The sequence below is a fragment of the Manacus vitellinus genome, unplaced genomic scaffold (genome assembly GCF_001715985.3).
Source record: "Manacus vitellinus isolate BGI_N305 unplaced genomic scaffold, ASM171598v3 scaffold_31_pilon, whole genome shotgun sequence".
NCBI lineage: Eukaryota > Metazoa > Chordata > Aves > Passeriformes > Pipridae > Manacus > Manacus vitellinus.
In genome coordinates, this window is record NW_021940379.1 from 8,057,962 (window position 1) to 8,083,201 (window position 25,240).

The following is a 25,240-nucleotide window of genomic DNA, read 5'->3' on the forward strand; positions in this document are numbered from 1 at the left end:
TTTTAATCTGTAAAAGTAGATCATATTTCTTCACATAATTTGAAATGTCTAACCAAGACATTTTAAAAATGTTTCAGGGCTGGAGATATCAGCTGTGAAATAAGCCTTGCTTTAAATTTCAAGTTATTGTGACAAGATGAACAAAACCTATTCTAGTAGTAATTCTAATCTATTTATTATAAAACTGCTTCTCTCTTAAAAGATATATTCACCTGTATAAATAGTTTCCTTTGTCTCTCCTTATTATGTTCCAAAATGTGAACTTAAACTTGTCCTGCAGAATAAAAAATAACAATAATGAAGAAACGAATACAAACTTGGATAATTTATCCATTACTTAGAGGGAGGAAAGCCAAGATTGCTGTAAGCCAAGATATCTTTAAATAAAATGTATTAAAACAGATCATGAGCTAATATAATCCTCTTTGATGTCGCCAACATCAATGGGGTCTGGTGATTATGGTTTGGGCCATTTCATACAGAAGGTAATCTCTGCCACGTGAAGACACGACAGCACACAAATATGACTGGCATTTATGATGAACATGCTTGAATGGATCCTTGCTTAATGCAATTAGCCTATATATGCAAATTATGGCATCAGAAATCCTGCAGCAGCTGCAGGGCTTGGCAACTGTGCATGTTGTAAGCCAGCCTGACAGATCAAATGGACATATTTTCAAAGACCAGAAACAGGCAGATGAAGATAGACTAAGAACTGTACATCTTTGGGATTTATAAACCCAGAGGATCTGGACAGAACATTGCAGCAAATACCATTATAACATTTTTTTTCCAGTGGCTCTGTAGCAATGATTTGCAATTGTCCTGGACCACAGGATCCCTATTAACCCCACAACTGGAATTAAAAACAGTACAGAAAACTTCACTTAGTGTTGTTTCATGGACCACTTGCTGTGACCTCACAAACACGTTTCATTGGTCACAACCAGGAGACAATTTAAAGACAGAGCATATTTCCTACTCTACCATAAGCATCTTGAAAATGAGATTTAACCTGCAGTCACTTCTTTTAATGTTTTGTCACTTGCAGACTTTGCACTGGAACTGGCCTTTCCAGTTCTACTCTTTCAGTGCACATTTTGCACCAGTGGAAGTGAGGAAGGGCAGAGCACCAGGAGCCAGCTCAGCAAACGAATGCACCGGGGCAGAAACGGACACTCGAAAATACTGAAGTGACTCAAAGGTTTAAAAAATATATATGTATTACGAGAGCCACAAAAAAGGTTACAGACAGAGCTCCACAAAGCCTGCACGGATACATTCCAACAATTCAAGGTGGCAGAACAGGTGAAATACAGACCATAAAAACGGTTCGACATCAACTTCCCAGACTGTCAGAGACAGCAAGCTTGACCCCATCTTTCCCACACACACAAAAAAATATTGACTATATATATATATCTCTCTATATATCTCTAGTCTGGCCCACAGATATAGTCCAAAGAAAACCACATTGCAATTTCCACATTAGGCTTGCAGGAGAGTAGGAACGTCCCCGGGAATGCCCAGGAGGGGATTCTCTCAGGCCAAGCTGCCCCAACGTTATGCTTGGTTAGCAATTAGAGCAGCAACACAGCCCAGCTCATTTGCTGCACGTGGCCACTGACACACAGCTCTGTGCAACCCTCAGAGCTGCCTTCAACCAAACTGAGTAAATACATTTGTTTTGCTTAATTTAAAAAAAAAATAAATAAAAAAGCAAATGTAAGATATTAGGGCAGTTCCTGCTATCACCTTCCTTTAAAATTCAAGACTTGAAGAATTCTTTAATGTACTTGCTTACAGACGTATTTTGAGACTGTATCAATGATCTTCAGGAAGATATGCCACCCTGAGGCTTTTCCCTTGTTCACTTCAGGTTATGTCTGCATCCAGTTTTGACATGGGGGCCAAATGCTGGTTGTCTGTCAGTGCAGTATTTGGCCCGGAGTTTCAAAGTCTTTGCTATTCAGACTTTCCTATGAGGTCAACAAACAAAGTAGTAAAAAAAGAAAATATTAAGGCTTCAAGTAAAAATATTTCCTCTCTCTCCCACCCATGTAGTAAGGTACATTTAATTTCATAATACTCAATATATTATACAATTAAAGATACAGAGATCCAACTTTTCAAGGCAGGTTGTACTACAATGAAAACCTGGAGGCTAAATGGGAGCGTATGAACAGGGAACAAACTGCTAATAAAATGCAATATGCAATGAAAACTGAGGCATAAACTAAACAAAAACTATTGCTGTTTTTTAAATAGGTAATACAATCCACAGCTACAAATAAAAACATGTTGACAATATTTAAGACTTCTGACACGTGAAATAAGCATGACAAAAATAAAGAAGCTACTTTACAGGATGTGTTAACTCATGCTGGATTTTCATGGCTGATCCCCACCTACTACAAATTAGCATCAATTAAATGAGCTTTGATGGAGCCACACCAATTTATACCAGCTGAAGATTTGGCCTGCAGTGTCTGTAAAAATAGGCTATCTGGGCAGAAGAACCTTGCTGCTAATCTGTAAACTGCTTAAAGAACTATACTTTAACATGGGCTGGATCTGCTCAAAAACTGGATTTAATAAATAGGTCCCCAGCCCCACAACAGGAACTATGGAAACAGACACTTAGATTTATGAGAAAATAACTGCAGGCTCAGTGCCTTGGATGAAAATGAGGCTGGATTTGCTGCATGCAATCTCCTGTTAACAGTTCTGCTTAGATTATTCTTTCAGAAAATTTGAATCATTTACTCCAGGCTATGTGCACTGAACTAAATGCAAACCTCAAGAGGAAAAAAAAAAAGACTTTGGTACCATTGTAAACCTATGAAGAAGTTGAATGTCTCTCAACTGTGGGCAAAACTACTCACAAAATACATAATCCTTACTTCTGAACCTGTACTGACACAGTGCATTCATTTTTCCCTCCCTTACCCCTTGTGAACTATGTCAAAATAACCCTGGATATTAGTGCTTTATACACACAATACTGTGTTTAGTCTTACTGAGAAATTCTCTCATGAACTAATGTAGTTAACTTCAAAGGCTCTTTGGCCCTTCAAGTTCCTCAGTAGCTTTTTCATTTATAAATGCAAGAGAAAGAACGATCAAAGTGGAGCATCACTGGGATGCAAATCTCAAATGTTACACTGGTGCAAATTTTCAGCCTTGCTTGCATGAATTTCATGTAGGTATTCAAAGATACATGATCAGATGTGCCCTTGTCCAGCTCCCAAGCCCAAACTCCCTGTGTCTCATATCCCCTCTTTTTCAGGGCTTACATATGGCATAGGTGATACTTTAAAAACAAGTAATTCTTGTGATACTCTATGCACCAGAGTGAATTCCAGTCCTTAAGGAAGTACTGCATCCTCCTGAGGAGTTAACATCAGGGTAGATGGCAGATTAGTAACAGTTAAAGATGGAAGAAATCTATAAGGCCATCTGGTCTAGCCTCTTGTCCCCACAGGCTCACCTCTCACAGAAATTCTTTTAATGACTTGTCCAAATATAGTTTGACTGTCCTGAATACTTTGGCTCCAAAACTCTGCCTTGGAAGACTATTCCACTGCCCCTTCTCCTCCAGCTTCTGTGCCCCCTTCTAAATGGAGACCATTGGTTACCAGTGACAACCCTTTGATTTACCTTTGGTTTTGCAACTTTTAATTAACATATCTGTACAATTATGATACTTGATTTCCCCTTCATTGCCTCGCCAGTGGCACGTTTTAGCCCTTTAAATCATCTCATTAGCCAGCCCAGCCAGTCCTTTAATACATATTGCTCCATGTGTACCTGATCCAGTTTGCCAGCATCTTTCTGGTACCGTGGTGCATCCAACTAAAGACAATATTCTACATGCCAGTGAGCAAATCTGCATAGAAGGACTACTGCTTCTCTGCTCTGCAATGTCCCTACAGTAGGCACTGAAAATATCACTTCTACTTCCCTCTCTCAGAACTTCAGCCTATTGCAGGTGCATTGCTTTCCAGGTTTCTCCCTTCAGGCAACACAGAGCATTCCACAGAGAGATGATTAACTTTCTTATGTTCTCTTCAACCTTTGTCCCCAAAAAATAATGTGATATACAAGGGACATAATAACCATGTATTGCAGCAGATGTCAAGATTTATCAAATTAAAATACAAATTTTAACCAGGCAAAACTAAGGTCAGTATTTGCCTTCTGGAACAATTAATCTCAACATACATGAAAACAAATAAGATGTTATCAACACATTCTGAATTGCTACCAAATACCTGGAGAGCTCCTCATTATAGTCAAGGATTGAAAAGGATTTAACCCCTTGAAACAAATATCCTGAAAAATGATGGATTTAGCTCTCTAGTCAAAACCATTCACCAGGAGAACCAGGTGGGAAGTCGAGGTTTCGTATGCTGACTGGCTCAGTGATAAAAGAATAATTTTTAGTGACTTTGGCAACAGTCGCTCAGGATATTCTTAATTGCACACGTGATCTGGCTAGTTAGCATTGGTCCAGATCTCAGTACTTTTGACTTCTGAGGTGGTAACTGCATGGGAAGGAAAAGGAGATAAGGAACAGAGAAATAAAAATCCATTTGTCCCAAAATTAGCTTTGCCAGAGTCCTCATATTTGTGATAAAAGTAATGCACCCCTTTCTTGTTTTTTTATAGTAAAGTTGTCTTTAAATCCAACAAAGTAAATGTACTTTTCTGGAGACACGAAAAGGAAACCTCAGAATGTTAAATAGATTTGATTGATACTATTTTAAAAAGTTGTTCCCCGGGGAAAAAACCCAAATGGAAAATCCTTTGTCTAACAGTATTGAAGACCAAAGGGAATGTGCTAGTAATTAGGCAGACAGAAAATTTATATCCTTTAGATGTACACTTGGCTCAGTTACACACACTGTAAATTCAACAGCTCATGACAACCTTGTTGTGGGATTACACAGACGGCACCAGGGCAGGGCAGTAAACCAGGTTATTGCCTAAATCCAACGGGGAACAGGGAGGGTGCAGGGAAAGCAGCTGACGGCTGTTTAAAGTATGTTCCCATCCAAACATTTCCTTTCTTATCTGCTTGGTTCTGCTTCCGAGTCAGAGAAGCCTTTAGAACCCAGAGGGAGCGAGAGGTCAGTGGAAGATCCTTCCTGGTCCTTTTCCACGAGAGACAGACACACACACAGTGTCACACACAGGGAGGAGACTGGCAGACAGTGAGAAGCTGTTGAGATCCTTTCTCCTGCTCCCATCCAGGACCAGGGAGGCTTTTGAAGACGACATGGTGTTTGCAGCCCAAGTGGCCTTGCCTTGCTCCTTCCCAGGAGAAGGAACCCAAGCGGCAGTGCCGGGGGGACGCGGGGCAGTTCTCGCACAGGAAACCTGCCTTCCATGGCAGCAGGAAAACAGCAGGTGGTCCTTGGCTCCTGCTGGACACATCACTGGCCAGGAGAACTGGGAACAGGCATGGGAAAGCTGAATGACCCCGGACTGACCGTCACAGCACAACTGGTACACGAGAGACTCGCTGGACAGACGCGCGATGGCTTCAGCGCTCCCCCGCAGGAAGGGAACCCTCGGGGCCGTGGTGTCAGGTCGTAGCCAGTTCCTGCCAGTTCCCTTCCCTCTTCAGGAAGAGTCTGATAGACTGTACAGTTTAATTCCCTCAAGAATAAGGCTGCAGCTGGTTTTTGGCCAGAAGAGAAAGATGAAAACAGAACAAACCCAAAACAAGAAAAGGAGAGTGGCCGGCCGCTGCTGCTCCTTCTTTGTTGTTATTTGAGTCTTCACAGTGCTCCTAGCTTCATGGCTGGCTGAGTGGATGGCTCTTTATTTTTAACTAATTTTATTTTACACTGAAATTTCATAGGTTGTTCCACCAACTCCAGACACCTTCTTAACATTTGAGTGTCTAGCAGGGCTGACAGGGGTCCCTTGGGAACTTGATGTGGAGCCCAACCTGACTATTCCTTTTGGCTGTCCATTGATTTTACTGTGAGGTGTCTTCAACTGCATGTCATCCCTGCATCAAAGGAAACATCAAAAGATGCAATGTTAGTGACAAAGTGTGATAGCAGAATGGCTTCACTCAGGATAAACAATCACCCCTGTTACCCTGAGTCCCAGGATTGCAAAATATTCAAGCCTGGGAGAAAGCTGGTTGAAGCCAATGCACTGGATGAAAAGCCACTGAAATGAGAGAATTTATTTGGCCATTAGGTTAGTGGATAAGACCCCAGTAATATTTGTTCATTTAATTACTTGCTTAAATGCTTTGTTGATTTAAATTAATTGCATAAACATCTGTAGGATGTGGGAGGGTTTAACTGTCACCACTACTGACCTTAAGCCAAATTGTGTCTTACAATCAGAAAGAAAATATTCAGAAAAAAAACCATTTCCTAGCTAAATATTGAGATAAAATTATGTTGCTCATCTCTAAAACACATAAGACAGGTGGATTGGTAAGACTTCTTTGTGACAGAAGACATAAACTGAATCAAGTCAGGAAGTATTCTAGGATGCCTGTAATTAAAGACCATAATCCAGATGGACTCTTTAAAATAATTTCCTTTTTTCTGACTTAGTGCCAGGGAGCATGGACAACAGGCTCTCCTCAAAAGATCTTCTAAATCCAGGCTACTACACACTAAAGCATAATGTGTCTCTTCCCCAGGATTCTTGAAGTAATTAGATAAAAACCTACAAAAGAACTTGTGTATGCTCTGGAAGTATCAGCATGACTGGGGGCTGCTGTGTCCTCAGTGTCCTCCTGCACAGGGCTGGATGATGTCTGCAGGGCTTTGCCTCACTCCTGCACAGGGCTGGATGATGTCTGCAGGGCTTTGCCTCACTCCTGCACAGGGCTGGATGATGTCTGCAGGGCTTTGCCTCACTCTCAAGTCTAAGAGCAGCTCCTGCCAACAGCAGTGACCGGGGGCTGACGTCCCTTCCAGGACAGAACACTTCCTGCTGCCTGCAGACAGAGGCAGCCCCAGCTATTTCAGACCACCCTGACCTTTCCTGGAGGCCAGAGGGTTTTGGAGTTTTTGCCACTTTTTCTGTGGCAATCTGGTCTGACAGCTGTCTCCTGGAGCTGGAGCAGCAGGTCCATCCGCTCCCACCAGCCCGACGTGGCTGAGCTGTGCTTCCACCAGAGACTGGAGCTGTGGGCATCTGAACCAGCAAAACACACAGACAGAGATGGAACTAATGGGGTGATTTCATAAAACACTGCTGTGTCCCCAAACAGCTGAAATATGTAGGGACCAAATGCTAAATTTGCCTCAACAGAGTATTATCAAAGCCCTAGTTTAGTGCTGAAATCTCCTGAAGAACACAGTCTGCCTCCTGAAATGAGGCACGAAGGAGCTTGGGAATCTTAGGGGAAAGGAGAGAAGGGAAAGTCATTTGTAGTGTTACTGCCAGAGAAAATGTGCCAGGTTTACAAAGCACAGAATGCTTGTGGGAGGTTTACTTCACTAGTTTATTAAGTTATTTATTTATTAATCTAGGTACTTGACTTTAGGAACTTCAGTAAAAAAAATCCTCTGCAATGTTCTCATATGTCTGCCACTTTCTTTAACACCTGATGGGACCTGTAGCTATTTTAATAGCTAGACCACTTTTGCCAGACATTGTATTCTTCATAACCTCAAAGAGCTGAATTGAAGTGAATTTACAGGCTCTACCTTTTAAATAAACACAGTGTAAAAGCAGCGATAGAACCAAAAACCAGAGACTGAGAAAAAGCAAACAGCTTTTCCTATCATCATCTTTCCTAGAGCAGCAGCTGACACAGCCAGGTCTCAAACAGAGGGCAGAGAGGCAAAGGAAAGTCCACAGGTCTTCTTTCACTGAAACAGGCTCATTTTTTAAACACATATGAAGAGGAGAAAATGGCTGTCTGCCTCCTGAAAGTTAGATCTTCCAAATAATCTTTAGACAAATAATCTTTATGACTACAATTCACTGTGACTTATACAACTGACTCAACCACCTGCAGTTCAAGCTACAGCACACGTGCTAACATTTTGTCATGATGACGTTGCTGTGGGGGTGTCACGGAACTGAAGAGCACCCACAACCCCCCACCCTCATGGCCTACAGCAAACGTGTCACCTGGGTCGTGCCTCCAGCCAAGGGCAGGCTGCCATGGCCAAGCACTCCCGGGGCAGTACGTACCTCTGTGCTCCCACTGCTTGCACCTCCGTGATTTCCACAGTGTTCACAAAGGACACGGCCTTCGGGCCTCCGTAGGAGGGTGACCTGGGCATCCCTGTGGGGGACGACGGGACCTGGTGGCCCGGGGATTTGTAGGAGCCGTTGCTCACCCTGCCCTGCAGCGCCTGGTGGGACTGCACGTTATTATTGGCTAAATCAGCTTGCAGAGAGGTTGTGGAAGTCCTTGGTGCTCTTGTCATTGCACTTGAGAGTGAAGACACTGAGGACTGCAGTATAGGGTTCCTTGTGCTAAAGCTGGTGGCGGCCATCAGATTGTCCCTGGACCCGTATCTCATGGCCATGCCGCGCGGGTCCTCGGACAGTGTGCTGACCTGCTGCAGGCTGTAGGAGCTGGGGGTGTCATAGACACCCGAGTCTGCAAACACCGAGTCGGGGTGCGAGTGGAGGAGCTTCTCCCTCTCTTCCATCTCCTTCCTTTCCTGGATGGACGCCATAATTGTCTTGGAAAGGTTGTCGTAGCGCACCGGGGAGGGGTCTCGCTGGTGCGGAGCCGGAGCCCCCAGCACGGGGCTGAAGCTCTGGGGGGGCTGGTGCTGCAGGTCACTGCCCCGCAGGTGGCACATTTTGGCTGACAGATACGGGGAGTGGTACCCGACAGAGCTCACTGCAGAGTGGGCCATGCACTTCCTCCCCGAGGGGGACATGGGGTTCAGCAAACTGTCATAGGAAAGGCTCCCGTTTCTGTTGGACAGGGAATTGGGAGAAAAGATGCTTTTGTAAGGGGTGGAAGCCGCCCCTTCAGACTTCATGGGATGAAGGGGCACTTTGTCTGTCCCTCTCCTGCCAGCAGATTTCAGGCTCAGGGATCGTGAGTTGATGGCAAAGGAATCTATCTGCAGTGGGGAAGACTGATAGGTCTTGTGGAGGGAGCTCTTCCTGTAGCTGGGGATGTCCAGGCTGGGTTCGGACTGGTAATCAAGGCTCCTGCCATCCTCTTCTATCAAAGCCCCTTGGCTGTGTCCCTCCTGCAGGGTGATCTAAAACAGAGGTGAACATGAGAAACAGAAGCCAGTGTCATGTCAGTACAGGCTTGCTCTGCACAGGGACTGCAGGGGAAGGAAAGAGCTGGAGGTCTTCTCTCAGATCCCAGCTATGACACAGGTTCATTACAAGGAGTCTCCTCAGTCCTGTTTAGCACCTGGATTAGCACCTTAGAAGCAAGGAGGAGCTATTCATACTAAGTGCTAAATAATATTGACAGTAATAGATAAGCTAATACATGGACATTGAAAACACTGAATGTGAGACCTAAACTGAGGCTCAAGTCTCAGACAAGGTAAATCAGATTGTAATCTGATAATACTGCCCTTGGAAAAACCACTGCACTTAGAGTTTTCTACAAATAGCTCTTGAGTTGAGGGATGTCTGGTTTTGTGTGCTGAGACAGAAATACTTTCTGCTTCATTTCAACACACTGGGGACCAGAACACTCTTATCCACTTTACTCTGTGCTATGAATATTCAGTAATTCTGAATTTCTGGTCATAGGTCTTCAAAATTAGGCACATAAGTTTAATTAAAGCAGAGAGGCTCCTTCCTACCATTTAGACAACAAAATGAAGCAATTTTCTCTTTTTTATTGCCTGTGCAGGACAAAGTGGCCACATCAGAGAAGGAATCAGAGGCCATAATTTATTTATGCAATGAAAACAGATAAGACTTCACTTTGTTTTACTCTGTGAAAATTGCTTACAGTTCTGTTCACTTAAAATGCCATTCTGTGCTAAGCAAATAATTTTTGCTGTTATTTTTGAAGAAGAGTTTACCATAATGCACAATAAATTGGCTGCACTGGTTCTGCAAACAGGAATTATTATCAGTCACATATTTAATCACAAATGCAGTCTACACAGGTTATTCTTTATCTAGTTTCTTTCAAAGGAAAGCTATAAAGAAAAAGCTAAATTATAAAAATCTCTTTTATTGTGAAGCTTTTAAAGGTTTTTTTCTTTGAGTTAGAAGATAGAGAAATATGCAAAACAGCTCACTCTCTTCCAGAGCATGGTGCTAAATTTGGCCTTCTCTGGAAAAAGGAGACCAAGTGGCAGCCTGTAGAGGAGGATGAGAGAGCAAGGACGTGATTTATTTGTGCTGCTTATTCTTCTGTCCTGATCCCTGTTTCCTACCAGCTTTCGCTGCTCAAAAGCAGAATCACAGTGACAGGTGAAGAAGTGCCACAGAACAGACACCAGGGCATCCCTCACCTCATCCTTCCCTCTGTGCCCTGCTCAGGCTTGGCAGACAGAGGCACGTCCTCCCATCAGCTTGCCAAGTGAACTCCACTTCAGGATATTCCCACCTGACTACCAGACAGTTGTGACTGCTACAAAATTGAACAAGTCCCCAGAGCTGGTTGTATTCACACCAGTCAGCCCACAGCAATGACACTGTTGTAGGTCAGGATTGAAACAGCAACTCAGAGTGAAGGTGCTGGACCCTGTTATCACTTCCCAGCACTGCCCAGGCTCCTGGCCTAACCAGAACCTCTCCTGGATCTATATTGCATCTCTGGGAGCCAAGGAATATTTTCAATAAATCCATGAGAAAATATGCTCCAAAACTCCTAAAAAAAGGAGAAAACTGTTGAAAATCCAGAGCATATCTCTCTAATTCTTTGGGCCTCAGTTTTTTTTGTGGGAGAAAACGATGCCAAGTGTTAGGAAGGTGGTTTTTTTCCATATAACCCAACTGTGTTGAAAAGGTACTAAGGAAGGTCAAATATGAGGAGTCTTCCACTAATTTTAACTAAAATATCTCTTGGGATGTTTTAAAAGTTCTTTCTGTTTTGCAAGCTGCCATCTTAAGGAATACGTGAGCATAGTGACTGTTGGCTGAGGGGTCTGATCCAGAGGAGTGCTCAGCATGCCCAGCTCCTCTGAGGGGAACGTGGGGTGGCACCTGTGTCAGGAGAAGACAGTGGGAGGTGACACTTGTCAGCATCTCAGGGTCAGGCCCAAACACTGGCCCAGCAGCAGGACAGACGTGTCAGGCTCAGTAGAGGAGAGCTGTGACATCAGCCCTGTGTTCATGGGGAGCACAGTGACAATAATGCAGTGTCACACAACAGTGCCACGGGTCCTGATTAAAACTCTGACACTGACACTCACTGGGGCCCGGCAGGGAGTTCATGCCCAGCTCCACACTGCCCTGGCTGGGAGCAGACACTGCCAGGCTCACTCACCTGCTCGGCCGTGGCGTGGTAGTGAACTTTGGGGTTGTTGCTGAAAGCGGGTCGGTACTTGTACATGGCAGGAGTGGGGGGGCTGATGAGTTTGGGTGAAAGGCCACCTTCTGCAAAAGAAAAAAAAAAAAGGACTTTCTGTTAGAATGGGTGTGCACAGAAAGCTACCATCCATCATTCCTCCCTATCCGGGGTCCTCCACAAACAGATCTGCTCTGGGAAGAACAAAACTCGCAGTACTTTTATGCAGAATTCCACAAAAATCAAGGAGCCCCTGTGGAAGTAACAGCACATTGCTGCCAGATCAGCAAGGTAATGGGAAGAAGAAACAAAGTATAGTATGTTAAGTGGGGTGACATATTTTGGTGAGTAGTAATTTAGCCTAATTCGAAATACTAGATCTTTGGGCTGAAATCAGCTACTGGATTTATCTGAAAAAAAAAAAAAAAAGGTTTTTCTAATAGCATCAAGGTGTTAAGTAAAACTGATAGAAATATCCAACCTAGGTTTGAATTAACCACTTCAAGCTGACTTTTCTCTCCCTTTCCTGCTGTAAATTTCCCTAGCTTGGAACTCCTATAAATAGAAAAAAACCCTTCACCCAGGTCCTGTTAATGTTTTGAAAGATTACCACAGGCTTTTTAAAGAGGCTGAAATATTTTCTTATTAATAAAAATAAAACACTGATCATGCAACTGTACCTTCACTGGCACCCAGCTGCCCTTTTAGCTCTGAGTACTTGCTTGGATCTCCTTTGGGTGGGAGAGGTGGTTGGCCCTCCATACTTTTATCCTCCAGACCTTCCAGGCTAATTTTAGACTGAAAATGATTAAAAAAAAAAATCAATCATTGCATGAAACTTGGTTAAACAACAGCATGTGTCAGAGTGCTAGATGTATCACAGAACAAGAACTACCCATACCTGTAATGACAAGCAGGATTTAGCATCCACTGCAGACAAGGACATGTCAAATCAGCACTGTCATAACAAGCCAGTATAATTTTAACTGCACTATGCTGGTCTACTTGGCATGCTAAATACCATTATCATCACACTAGTTCATATGTGGTAGAAGACAATGGTGTTTTCTAGCATTTTTCAGCAGCTTTCCAGGTAGCTCTCAGCAAGCAACTTTCCAAAGACTGTAAGAAGTAACTATCCACAATAATCTTGCAAGTTGGCTTCTTTTGAATCTACTGCTTTCTACAGGACTAAAAAATCTTTCTCTCTATTCATGCCAGAAGAAAGTGAAGAAAAAAGAGGAGATAAAAGAACTCAGCTTCTGAGTCAATATTCCTTTCACTGGACCACAAGTGTTCCTGCAGCCTGGAAGCTCAGAACATTCTTGGAAACAGAAAAGCTGACCTGATGGTACAGGGTTTCACTAAAATTAATTTGAACATCAAGGGGTGACAACTCTTGGGACAGAAAATAACCACTGCAAAGAACAGCCACCTCTGCCAAGAGAAGCCCAGAGGCTTTCCATTCTAGAGCTGCCTGTTACCAACTGCTCCTGGATCAAGAGCTGCTGCTGCTGAACCTGGGTTACCTTCAGAGGATGAAGTATATGACAAGACTCAACCTCTGTCACCTTCTCCAAGAAATGCCTCATCATCCCAGAGAGATTTGTCAATGACAGACTCATTCCCATACCCCTTGATAACCCCTGCCCTTCCCAAGCAGCTCCTGAAGGCTGCCTCACCTTGCTGCGGTTGAGGTTGGCTTGGATCCCATTGTCACTGATCTTCACTGTGATCTGTCGCTCAGATAAATCAGGTCTGAGGAAAGGAGGCTTCACACTCACAGCCTGCTTCTTCTTGGGCTCCATTACATACCTGATTCATTGGGCAACAGTCATCATTAAAATAAACAATAATCTAAGAACGAGGCTTAGAGACAAGCAAATCTTCCTGCTTCCAGGTTATGATTTAAGAATGTGTCAGAATCTAGGTAAGCAACCTCCATTTATTTCAACAGATGTGATAACTGAACAGCAGTAAAAAGATCAATGGGGCTTTTTTAGTGAGCAAATGGAGAGGATGCAGTAAAAAGCACAATTTTTAAAGCACTGGTGGAAAAGAGCATGAAGAGAGCAAGAGAGGCCTATCACCAACAGAAGTGACTGACCAGATCTCACCCAGTGAACATGAACCAGCTGCCCTGCAGTGGGAGTCCAGGACTGGGGGAATAAGACCCAGCATGTGGGGAGTTACCATGGAGAAGATGATGCGCTGCCAGTTCTGACTTACCACGTGGTGACTTGTTTCTGAGGCATGTTTAGTGTTCAAATAAATGGAGGTAACAGAGGCAGACAGGTCTGTAGGAAGCAAGAAATCTAAAGGGAAATGGCTGACTTCAGATCTCTAATTTCTTTCCAGTGGAACAGAATTCTGTAAGTGAAAGTGGCCAGTGGCTGTACAATGCTTAAACATCAAGACACACACCAGCTTTCTCTGGGTTTTGTAGTGAACAGGACATTCTAGTAGTGATGGCTCAGTGATTTCGATATGCAGGACAATGTGAACAGGTCTTCACCAAACACTAAAGTCCTGCTTGCTACAATTCTGTGAATAGCCACAATGATGGTACTTACACCCCTCTCTTAATAGGAGTGCCTCACAATTTCTAATATCTGGCTCTTCTAATGTATCTTGACCCGATTTTCATGTTTTGATAAGTTTGAGAAGCAGCTACTTCAGTGTCTTTACATTAACACATGTAGCAATCCTTTAGGACTTACCTGTTGCATAATAAAGGGGGGGAAAAAGGCAGATAACAGTGTCAGGGTCTGGAACTGCTCAATACCCTGAAAAGGCTCAAATAAGTCTTGTAGTAAGATTATTAACACGTTTGCAGGCTGGACAGCCCAGCACCTAGGATATTTATAGTCCATCTGATCGCCTGCATTAAGATCCTGATTTCAAAATGTGACACGATAAATCTATTTCCCCAAAAATAGAAAGCCATTAATAAAATCCCAAGTTCTGTGATGTAGACCTCACTGATGATCTGTTTTATGATAATGAAAGTGCCAGTGAGATTGAAAACCACAGAAGACTTAAATTAGATTTAAGTCTTAAGGAGAAAGGCTGATTTTAGCTTCCTTCCTTTTCTCCAGCAGCCCGGACCTTGACTGCACAGTGTAAGAAGTCATGTGGGGAGTATGACAACATATGGAAACCTCCCTTGTTACTGATATGGACAAACAAGTTATTGAAGACAAAGCTATCAGCTCTTGACATAATTTGACCTGCTCACTCCAAATAAGTATTTCTGGGATAAGGGTTGTGAATTACATGAAGAAAGCTTGGACAGGTCACAGCCATGCAAGAGGGAAGAGCCACCACAGAGCTCTGCCTTCAGGACTGTCTCGCTTTACTTTTCTCTTATTTCATCAATGATCTTTGGCTTGTGAGCCCAACCAAGCACATTTTCTTCCTCTGTCCCAACAGCTGCTCTGCCTCCCTCACTCCCAGTTGCCAGTGTGTCTCCTACCTGGGAGCCAAGGGGCTGCAGAGCACGTGTTCCACGTTCCCACAGCATCCTCGGGTGAAAGGATTCACTCCCCCGCGGAATTTACCTGTCACCTGGAAACACAGTCAGGACAGTGCTCAAACCTCTGCTTATATCAAAGTCATCATCCAACCTTCAGAAAGCCAAGAACAAGTCTGCCTTGCTCTGACCCTTCTGTCCTTCCCAAACAGATCATGTTACTTTGAATGCTGCACTTCCTCTCTCCAGCTCTAACACATCACCTCCGTCAGCTAATTCCAGCCAGGAGGCACTCAAATGAAGATCCTTCCCAAAAGGACAGTGTGCTCAATGTGACTGGGTTTCAAAGTGCATATGTTCACCTCTCCATGCTGCTCCTGCCTGGATTTGTGCCTGCTCTCAGCCAAACAGCCCATTTTGGCTCCTTTCATTCCCGTCACTTCCACTCCTCTGCCTTGGCAAGTCCTCTCCAAACCAACAGGAATGTCAAATCCACGTCTGTAATGCTGGATGAGAGCAATGTTTCCTCTCTCTCAGATCCCCTCCCTAGCAGCAATCAGTACAAATCAGTGCTTTATGCAGGAGGGTGCCAGAACTCCCCGGTGATTACAATGTTTGCTTGGAAATGAGCACGTTTAATAAAAGCCAAGCCTCGTTAGACTGGAGGGATCCATCCAAGGCTTCACAAGCATTATAAAGAGTTTGTACTCTACAGAGAGATACTTGAAAGTAATCATATGGGGACAGATCCCAAAAAAGCCAGGGAGATTAATAGTGGTTGCCTCTAAAAGCGTTACTGTTGCTATTTGCATGTAAGGGTTTTTAATCAACTCGTAGTTCTGATGGAGCAACAAGTTTACAGAGTACCAGAAATACTTAAATTACTTTCACATGAAATAACACAATTAAGTCACTTTCACAATTAAGTGACTTTGCAATATATTCTGCTGGCATTGTTGATATAACATAAAACTCTTGAAAAGGCCAAGAGAGATATGTTGGAAGTTCTGAGAGCTGGAAGAGTAACCTGATGACTAAAACGTGGGCCTGGGCTCTTTGGCACATCTGCATTCAATCCTAGGCTTAAGCTGAATTGTGCCAGATGCTGGCAAAGCATTTTATCTCTCTGTGCTCATTTTCTCAAACACAATAAAAATAAAATTTCTCTAACTCACAGATTACAGTACTAATTATATCAATTTGGTTTCTAAAGTAGTTTGAAATCCACTGATAGAAAGCAGTCTCAGAAGGAAGGATATTTATTTACTCTATTCAGAAACTAAAAATACCAGGATATAAGCAGATGTTGGACTATGGGTTATTTTGATTCCATAAAAGAATTTCAGAGGCATTCAGAAAGCTCACAAACATCTAAACTCAGCCACTATGCACATTTAAATCACAGTCTGCCTACTACGAATGCTCAGAACAAACTCTGGAATGAACAAATACCAAAAATTTGCAGCAAAAACCCAAAAATGTCTGTACCACTGGCCTATAAAATGTACTGGGAAAAGAGGACAAGTGAAACAGAGCATATTGCAACTGGAAAACTGACAACAAATAACTACCAGTGCAAGAAAAGAGAATCAACACTGGCTGTAGGAAAAAAGTGAATGTTTTAGAACAGTGGCAAATCCAGGAGCAGATCTCATATCCATCACTCCTGGTCTGGTGCTCTAATTACTTAGATATACTTCCTTTGAAAGGGACCTGAAGGCTGGGAACATCCATCTTTCAGTTACAGATAGCCACTACATATGACTAAACAGAAATTAAGACCAGATCATATTTAATTTTCAGAATGGCACGGGAAGATAAATTAAATCTCAAGTGGTTTGGTAGCTCGGGAAACCAATCCAAGCTAGGATACATTTTGTAACAGTTGTTTCAATCAAGTTAAATGAGAAATTCTCAACCTTCCCAAATGTTACTGCAGCCACAAAGACAAGAAGTTAAATTTCAGTTTTTTTGAAGTAAAATTTTTCCTTCTTCCTCAGCCTAAAATTTTCATCTCTGCACAAAGACAAGCCTAAGGCAAACCACGATTTGGGCCAGGAGTCCAAAATGCCCTGAGTTTCATGCTACTATCATAAGCACTATCAAGCCTAATACTTGGCCAAAATCAATTTTAAAATGAAGAGCAGATGATTCTGAGCAGGACAGAGAGAAGCATTTGGAGATGACAGCTATGGAAGCCTGCTTTGTTCAAAGGCCATGTTAGGCAACCGTTCAGGATGACTTCAGACTCCTTGCTTATGTAAACCTCCCCCACTATTGTGGATAAGAGTTTTTATTGTCTCTGGTGGGACAGGACACAATGCCATCTCAGTTTACAGGGCCTGGCCTCAGACAGATGTCTCCAGTGGCAGCCCTGCAGCTCCACAGGCAGGAAGCCAGCAGCCCCCAGGACTGCCAGGACAGCTCAGGGTGAGCTGCAGAGCACCCATGGGTGCAAGGGCAGCAAAAACACATCTGAAAAAGAAACAAACCACAAGGGAAAGGAAGTATGATGGGGCACAAAAGGTGAAAAAAGCCCCGATGTGAGGGGTGCTTTGGAGCTGGAGCTGTGGCAGGGTAAGGCACCAGAATGCACACAGTTAATGAGCCTGAGGAACGTGGCTGGAAGGGCTGTGTGAGCTGGCTGGCAGTGCCTGCCCCAGTGCAAAGGGTGCCCTCAGGAACAGCCAGGACGTGCCACTGACCCCAGACTAGATCTGTCACCCACACTGAGCCATCCATGTGCACATGTGGGTCTGGATCACCCCCACAGGGGCTGTGCATCATGGACACTGCAGGACCTGCAGGGGAACTCAGGTTTTACAGCCTGCTTGGCACAAGATGCCGTGTTGGCACTTGGTCTGGAGAAGCAAAACAAGTTGGGCACAATCGCGCCGAGTGTGTGTGTGCTCATACACAGGACAACAAGAGAGAGACAAAGAGCTAACTCAGACCTTATTATGTGCAGTGTGGGCTTGCTGGGGGAGTTCAAAATATCAGGAGACAGGGCAAAGGCATGATTTAATCTTTTCCTTTCTTTCACTCAGTCTCATGGATTGTTCAGTCTGACTCATAAAGTTTGAACTTCTGGGGTGGATGGTATTCACCACATAAAACCTATTTCAAGGCCATGAGTGGATTCTAAATGATAAATAAGCCTGGGATGATTCTCTGTGGCTAGAAAGGGGAAATCTTTGCCTGTAGTGCATTAAAAAAAAACCTGAAAATAAAAAAATATTGGCAATCTTCCTAGATCTTCACAAAAGCTCCAGTAAGAGTGTTACTGCTAAGATTTGGATCATTTTTTTTGCTTTACCCAAGCTGACTTGCTGACTTTCCTTCCCAACTCCACAGCTCAGCCACAAACACAGAGAAGGGGTTGCTTCTTACCTGTTCATTCGTTGTGCGCCCTCGGGCCACCAGAACTATGTGGAAGCCAGTGAGACCAATGACTGGGATAAAGAACAAGCCAGCCACACACATGACAGCCATCCTGCATCCAAGAGTTAAAGAAACTGGGATGACTGAGGGCAAAAGAGGCTGTGAAAGACAGAGAGAGGAAAAGGAGAGAACGAATATTGGAAACAAGGAGAGTGTCAGAGTCACAGAATGGGGTGGGTTGGAAGGGACCTTAAAGATCATCTCATTCCACCTCCTGCCATGGGCAGGGACACCTCCCACGAGCCCAGGTTGCTCCAAGCCCTGTCCAACCTGCCCTTGGACACTCCCAGGGATGGGGCAGCCACAGCTTCTCTGGGCAACCTGTGCCAGGGCCTCCCCACCCTCATAGTGAAGAATTTCTTCCTCACATCTAAACTATGCCTGCTCTCCCTTGTCTTGTCACTCCAGGCCCTTGACCAAAGTCCCTCCCCAGCTCTTCTGTAGCCCTTTTAAGCGAGGCTAACTAAACTTTATCTCAAGGTTAAGTCCATCTGCTCCTAGTCTGGGTCCTTACCCTTGAGTTGGTAAAAAGTACTGTGAACTCATTGAGTCTGGCTCTGACCATCCTGTAGGGAATGCTCTGCACTGCTCCAGTAAGAGCAGTGACACCCCTCAGTACACTACACCAGCAGGCAGGGGCTGCTCCCAGAGCAAACTCTGCTCTAGAATACAGTGATGGAGTTTTAAACACAGTAAACAGCACCCAGCAGCTCTGAGTCACACCTGACTGTGAGTAAAATTCAGGGAGGCAGCATATCCTTCTGCATGACAAAGACTGAGATAGACAAAAGGTCAGCCACAGTTTCTGGAGTAAAGGATGTGAACACAGCACGGTGGGGACAGAGGGAAACCTGCACTGGGCATTCCCAGGAGAGGAGCACAGGGGGATCAGGAGAGGCCCCAGCAGCTCCAGGAGGACAAATCCTCAGAGTCTTTCTTTCACATTTTCCTCAGTCACCGGGGGTCTTGGAAGAGCAGAAAGAAGGATACGTGATGGTGGTGTGGGCTGCTCCCAGCTTTTCCATGTGGTTCAGCACGAAGATGAGCCCGAAGGTGAACACTCCAACCATGTGTGTACTTAAGGACAGCAAGAAGAGAAAAAAATAGCGGTAGTTCCTCCGTCCTATGCAATTGTTGACCCATGGGCAGTGATGGTCAAAGTCCTTGTAAAGAAAGGGAGACACAGGGAAAAATATCCAAACAGTGAAAGAAAATACATTGTCTTAGAGATGAATCTAAACCACTGTCATGTAAAATTACATCAGACTAGTTCTGCAGCTTTACAGAATGCTTGACTATCTTTGTAAGACTCTTTTTAGGACCAAGTTGTTTCACTGTCTATGGATGGAGAGGTACTTGAGTGTTTATGGGGTTTGAAGAGAGGATATATTAGAAAAAAGACAGTCTATTTATCTGCTAGCAGCAGAAGCCCTAATTTTTTATCATCCTTAGCACGAGTCAATTACAATGAAGTTATTATAACCTAGAATGGTTTCAAGATGCAATACTGCTGCAGAATTCCCTGTCCCACATTTCAGTATTTATATATCACTGAATTAATCCACTCTAAACAATGGACATCACCAAATATACTTTTTTACCAAGCAGATCCATAAAGAAAAGCAACAGCTGGATCAGACACAGGCAAAGTTCTGCACAGGTTCATTTACAGTTATGAACCCAAACCTGACTATTTGTCTCAGACAAAAGATCAAATGCCTTTTAACAGGAGATTTAATAATGAGGGCAAGCCAGAGACACCTTTCAGAGGCCTTTACAGAGTTCTGTAAGCACGTAAATCCACTGTCTTCAGTGGGATTATTCCTGACGTGAGGACAGGATCAGGTGCAGGAAATAACCCCTTCTTACCTCTGTGTTCTGCAGAACAGACATTACACACTCCCTGCATCAGCAAGAGAACTGTTTATTTGCTTTGTGGTAATGCTGTTTTTAAACACTGCTCAATGATGGTTTGATATTTCTAAGTTTTGCACAATGTATTTACCAAAAATTTACAAAATACAAGAAAATGGATTAGAGCTTTCTCAAAGCACATTAAAAAATGGCAGGGGCAATTTTATAAAGATCATTTCAGGCTATATCTGAAATGCTGACACAACATCTGTCTGTTAAGCAAATCTGGTTGTATGCAGCCCAAAATACCTATGGAGTATGAAACTATAAGTACCCACTGCAAACATTTCAGTAAAGAAAACAAAAATCTGACTACTTCTGTCACAGATCCATTTTTGGCTCCCTCTGGTAACAGCAGGTTTTAGGTTTTAACTGTTTTTTATTTCTGCAAGTGTTGTCTGCTTTTGTTGTTTGTGCATTTTTATCAAATTAGTTCAAAAGTTTTATATTTGGGAAAAGAATTTTAATTTTATTCTAGGTTGAAACTGAAAACACAAGAATTACAACCCTGAGTGGGTTCCATGGGAACATCAGCAGAGAGGCTCCCACTGGCATCTCAGTGCTGGCCTAAAATAGACAGGTGAGTGGAAAATAAGCATCACAAGAATCAATAAAACATGCTGTTTAAGACCATGATTTATTGATTCAGAAGTCATTAATGCTTTTTGCCTATATTCCTCCACAGCAGTCATAATTAAATTACAAGCAGAGCTTCTTACTTGTGCCCCAAAATAGCAGGGAATGTTCAACTGACCTGACTATCAATAGAATTTCTGGAGGGCTACCCAGAGTCACCTTGCCTTCTGCTATTTTCTGCAGGTTCCCTTTGGATTCTCTCCCCTGTTCATTGCTGCTGCAGAACTGACTCCATGGAGGCTTTATGGCAGCATGAAACTTAAGTGTTTATACCACTGAGTTTTGAGTAATCTTTTCCTCAGAAAACTTCATTTGTTGCAAATGAATTTTTATGCCGAGCCACTGGGGAAGGTGGAAGGAAGAAATTCCACAGGACAACTGAGAATTTACCATCATCTAAACAATCCTCAGGATCTAGAATTAGTGAGAGCATTTCTGTTTTAAAACCAGGAATACATGATTCAAGTTTTCTACCAAAAAATCCAGCTCTATTTAACAATTCACAGCAGCCTAAACAAATTGTGTGTCACCACTTATGAATAGCTGTGGCTATTCCCCTTTACCCAGGGACCTTGGCAGCCCTTACTCTCAGGCTTCTGAAATCCCACATCCTTCCAAAGCCTTCCAGAACAGGACAGCCTTGTCCTATTTATCGATGGTTCCCAGGCACAGCACTGCTTCCAGATAATTATAACTTAGATATCTATTGCCCTGAAGGAGAAAACGACTGACACAAGATAAATCCAGGCAGCCTTTCTCTCACATGTAACTGTGCTGCTTTCTTTGGGACTATTCCCTTGCTTATGGCAAAGAGGATTAGGACAAAGGTAGTGTGTACAGCATTCCAGCTGACTCGGGGATTTTTTCCTTCTCTGATTAGCAATTCCTTTCATTTTAATGGCACAGCTGAATATATTTTAGACATATTAAAGATTTCATCTTTCTATTAAAAAAAAAAAAATAGACCTTGCAGCAGAAATGATCCTTAAGAAGTGAAATTTTTAGCTCAGCAATAAAAAGTGTCCCCTGGCAATACACTGCAGTGAGTACAGGGCTCTGTACTTACATGTTTGGGAGATTCTGTAGCCCAGAAGCACATTTACTATCAGGGGTTATTTTTTAAAAATCCCTGTGACTCACCCAGACCTTAAGGATATCGAGAATCAGGAAAGTCCCATAATTCAGAGCAACCAACATTAGAAACATGAATGAGTTCATAGTCTGAGCTGGGGTGTTGAAACAATGGGCTCCTTCCAGTGACTGGAGAAACACTCCCTGAATCCTGAGTTTGGTTTTCCTAAAGCTCACACACCATTCTTGCTTCTCTCTTTGTCCACTAATGCAGTCACCAGTTTGCTCCCCATTAAATGATGAGCCCTAAGCTCACACAGACAAGTTACAACGGTTCACCCTGAATTTCCTGCTCTCCTGAACCCTGCCTCTGAACTGACTCTCCCATTCACCCCTTGTTTTACACTCACAATCCCATGGCTACTTCAAGGCAGACGCAGCCAGCATTACAAATGTTCACTCTGATTAGCCCTGGTGACAAAGCTGCCACCAAGCTGTGCATGTAGCACACACAGCTGAGGGCTGTGCTTCAAAGGGCACTACCTAGGAGGAGTCCAGCAGCAAGGCTACAGCTGTGAAGCTCCAAGAGGTGGCCTGCTGGGGGAAGCCCCAGCTGCATGCCCAGGGTGGGGGGTGTTACCTCGACGCAGTTGTCGCAGACGCTGCAGTGGGAGCAGCGCGGGGGGCGGTAGAAGTGGCAGGTCGCGCACCACTTCATCCGAACTTGGATCCCCTTGATCTCCACGTTCTTGTAGAGCGGAGCTCGGAAGTCGTCATCTTTGTCCTCATCTTCATCTGCTGCTCAAGGCAAAACTAGAAGTTAGTGGAAATAAAAGGGAGCAAAGAGAAAAGAGCTGATCCTGTCGGTACCCTGGATGCAGGGGCACTGCCCGGGCTCCGTGGCTTGTCAGAGCAATCCCAGAGTGGGGAGTGATGGGCTGTCAGAGCCCCCCCGTGAGCAGGGCTCCTGTGGGCACCTCCCCAGGGGCTGTGCAGCCTGACCACCAGTCTCTGGGCAGAGAGAGGGGTCTGAGTCCTACCTTAGCCAGCATTTACAACTTGAATGAGTAAGATGAGGTGCAGCACAGAGTCAAGGAGGGGGCAGAAACCACCCCAGCCCTGGCTGTGAGAAATTCTGCTGCATCCATTTGGGATTAATTCAATGCCAGCCTACATGCTAGCTCATCAGCACATAATGGGAAACAAATTACAGAGGCATATATTAGAAGAATGTTGTGCTAGCTCAAACCCCCAAAATCAACCCAGATGACCCTCAATCATCCCAAAGACCTGTTGTTCCAGGGAGTGTGAGGCCACAGTGGGACAGCCACGTGCCCATGAAAAGTCCTTGCATCAGTGCTTACTCCTGTACAGCATGGCCTGTGCTCACCTCCACACTGCCCACCTGGAACACTCGTGCTTCAGGAACAGTAAGGAACTGGGAAGATCCCACCTCTCTCAAAGGTAGCACAGTTTACTGATCTGAGCACAGCACTGGCACTCAGGAAGTCCTGTATTTTAATTTTCTCCCCCTGTGGCCCTGAGCTACTCGTTAAGCTTCTCTTTGCCATTAGTAAGATGAGGATGACATTATCACAGTCACCTCATTAGGGACAATGCAGAGGGCACATGGTTTATCATCTCAGCCAAGCACTACCCTGTTTAAGAAAAGAGTCCATTTAAAAATAAATGCACAAAATAAAAGATTGTCTGTAATAGACAATTATTGGGAAGAAGATAAAAAATATGAGAATGATGTTCATGAAAGTTCATCTTTTATTTTAGATTCCTGTGATCTTTATTTGTTTCCTCTTGACAGAGAAAATCTAAGAAGCTCACTTCTATTTAACACCTGGTTAAACATTATAGTGCAGCTGGCATTGGTTGACTGGCTCCAAATTAGGTGGAATTTGATAATATTGTCCCAGCGGGGCATCAATTACTGTCACTCACTTCTATATTAAATCTTCTCTAGATGTGTTATCATGATCCAATTTCCATTGACTTCAGAGGGAATTTCTCCCTTCACTTAGACGAGCTTGGGATCTGGCTCAGCTACAGTATTTATCTTGCAGGAGTATTCTCTGGATTAACGTTTGTGTGTGGAAGCAGAGTGCTGTACTGGCACCATTCCCTATAATTTTCCTTCATAACTAGGCAGTGGGACTCAGAGAGACCTAGACTCTAAATCCCTGAGGCACTTCTATAAATACAGTCTGTAGGTTCTTCCATACCATTATAAACCTACCCATGCTGTGTAATACATGTGGGCAGATGAAAACAAGACATTGGAACAGTCAAACCATTTAAGCTCTTTGTAGAAAACCTGACTATGCAGACAAAAAGTCTGTACATTCCATATACCTGCGTGCATTTAAACAGAATTCACACACCGTTCAAGAGTTTGTGTAAAACAGATTCACATCAAAAATACTGAAAGCCACTTTGTAGTTGGTATAATTAGCCAGCACTGAACACTGCCAGTCTCAACCTAGACTGTAAATCAGATTTTTCAGGGCAGCCCCAATTTCAGTCACTTCACACTTCCTTTCCTTCTCGTTCATTTTGGTGTATTACCAGCAATTCACTCACAGAGCCAGTCCTGATTCACACCAGAAACATTCAGAGAGCCACCAAATTAAAAATATTCAAAAATGAGTAATGGCTCTGGGAGTTTGAATGAGGCCCTCTTCAACAGGTTGGGTCTCCACAGCCCAAGTTCTATCATTTCCCCCCACAGTCAAGTTCTATCTGCAGAGAACCTGCAAGCTCATATGACACAGCCAGAAATGGGCTTATTTCCAGTTTTCAGGGACCTGAGCAGAAGAATACACTGTCAGAGGAATGTATCTTACTACACAGATTCTCATACTTGGATCCACTGACACAGAGCAGACAAAGCTCATGTTTTTATAACATACCTTAGGATTTGTGGTGGTTTCCTTAAAGGAATCCTGCGATTTCATTAGAATCTCAGCTTTTGTATTGCTCACTTGTTGTGTTGGTTTTGAAGTAAATTCCTAACTATTAGAAATGTGCTAAGAAGTTTGAAAACCAACAAGACTAAACCTAATTTCAAAACCAGAAAGCAAACAGACCAATTGTATACTCATTTTGAATCACTCCTACAACCCCTGAACTCCTGGCACTGGCAGCCCTGCGGGTGGCAGGGGGTGGTGATAAGCTTTCTTCACAAGCACACTTGTGATCTGAAATAACATCTTCTCCTCTTCCTTCCCAGCACTAGTATTTATAGT

General features: G+C 43.6%; 1 protein-coding gene across 6 annotated transcripts in view; it reads right to left on the reverse strand.

Moving 5' to 3' along the window:
- Window positions 1-1,208: 1,208 nt before the first annotated feature.
- The window catches only part of ZDHHC8 (zinc finger DHHC-type containing 8), a 108,182-nt gene continuing 84,150 nt past the window's right edge, over window positions 1,209-25,240 (reverse strand). For 4 of the 6 annotated variants that reach the window (XM_018076227.2, XM_018076226.2, XM_018076229.2 and 1 more), the window contains 9 exons: window positions 22,624-22,781; window positions 19,353-19,525; window positions 18,312-18,414; window positions 14,925-15,016; window positions 13,132-13,264; window positions 12,130-12,247; window positions 11,429-11,538; window positions 8,188-9,224; window positions 1,209-6,025 (listed from right to left, as the gene is read on the reverse strand). In XM_018076227.2, coding sequence (XP_017931716.1) covers window positions 5,854-6,025; window positions 8,188-9,224; window positions 11,429-11,538; window positions 12,130-12,247; window positions 13,132-13,264; window positions 14,925-15,016; window positions 18,312-18,414; window positions 19,353-19,525; window positions 22,624-22,781 — 2,096 coding nt within the window. In that variant the 3' untranslated portion in view covers window positions 1,209-5,853. The remainder of the gene's footprint in view (window positions 6,026-8,187; window positions 9,225-11,428; window positions 11,539-12,129; window positions 12,248-13,131; window positions 13,265-14,924; window positions 15,017-18,311; window positions 18,415-19,352; window positions 19,526-22,623; window positions 22,782-25,240) is intronic. The other 2 variants (XR_001921099.1, XR_001921098.1) reach the window with 2 other exon arrangements.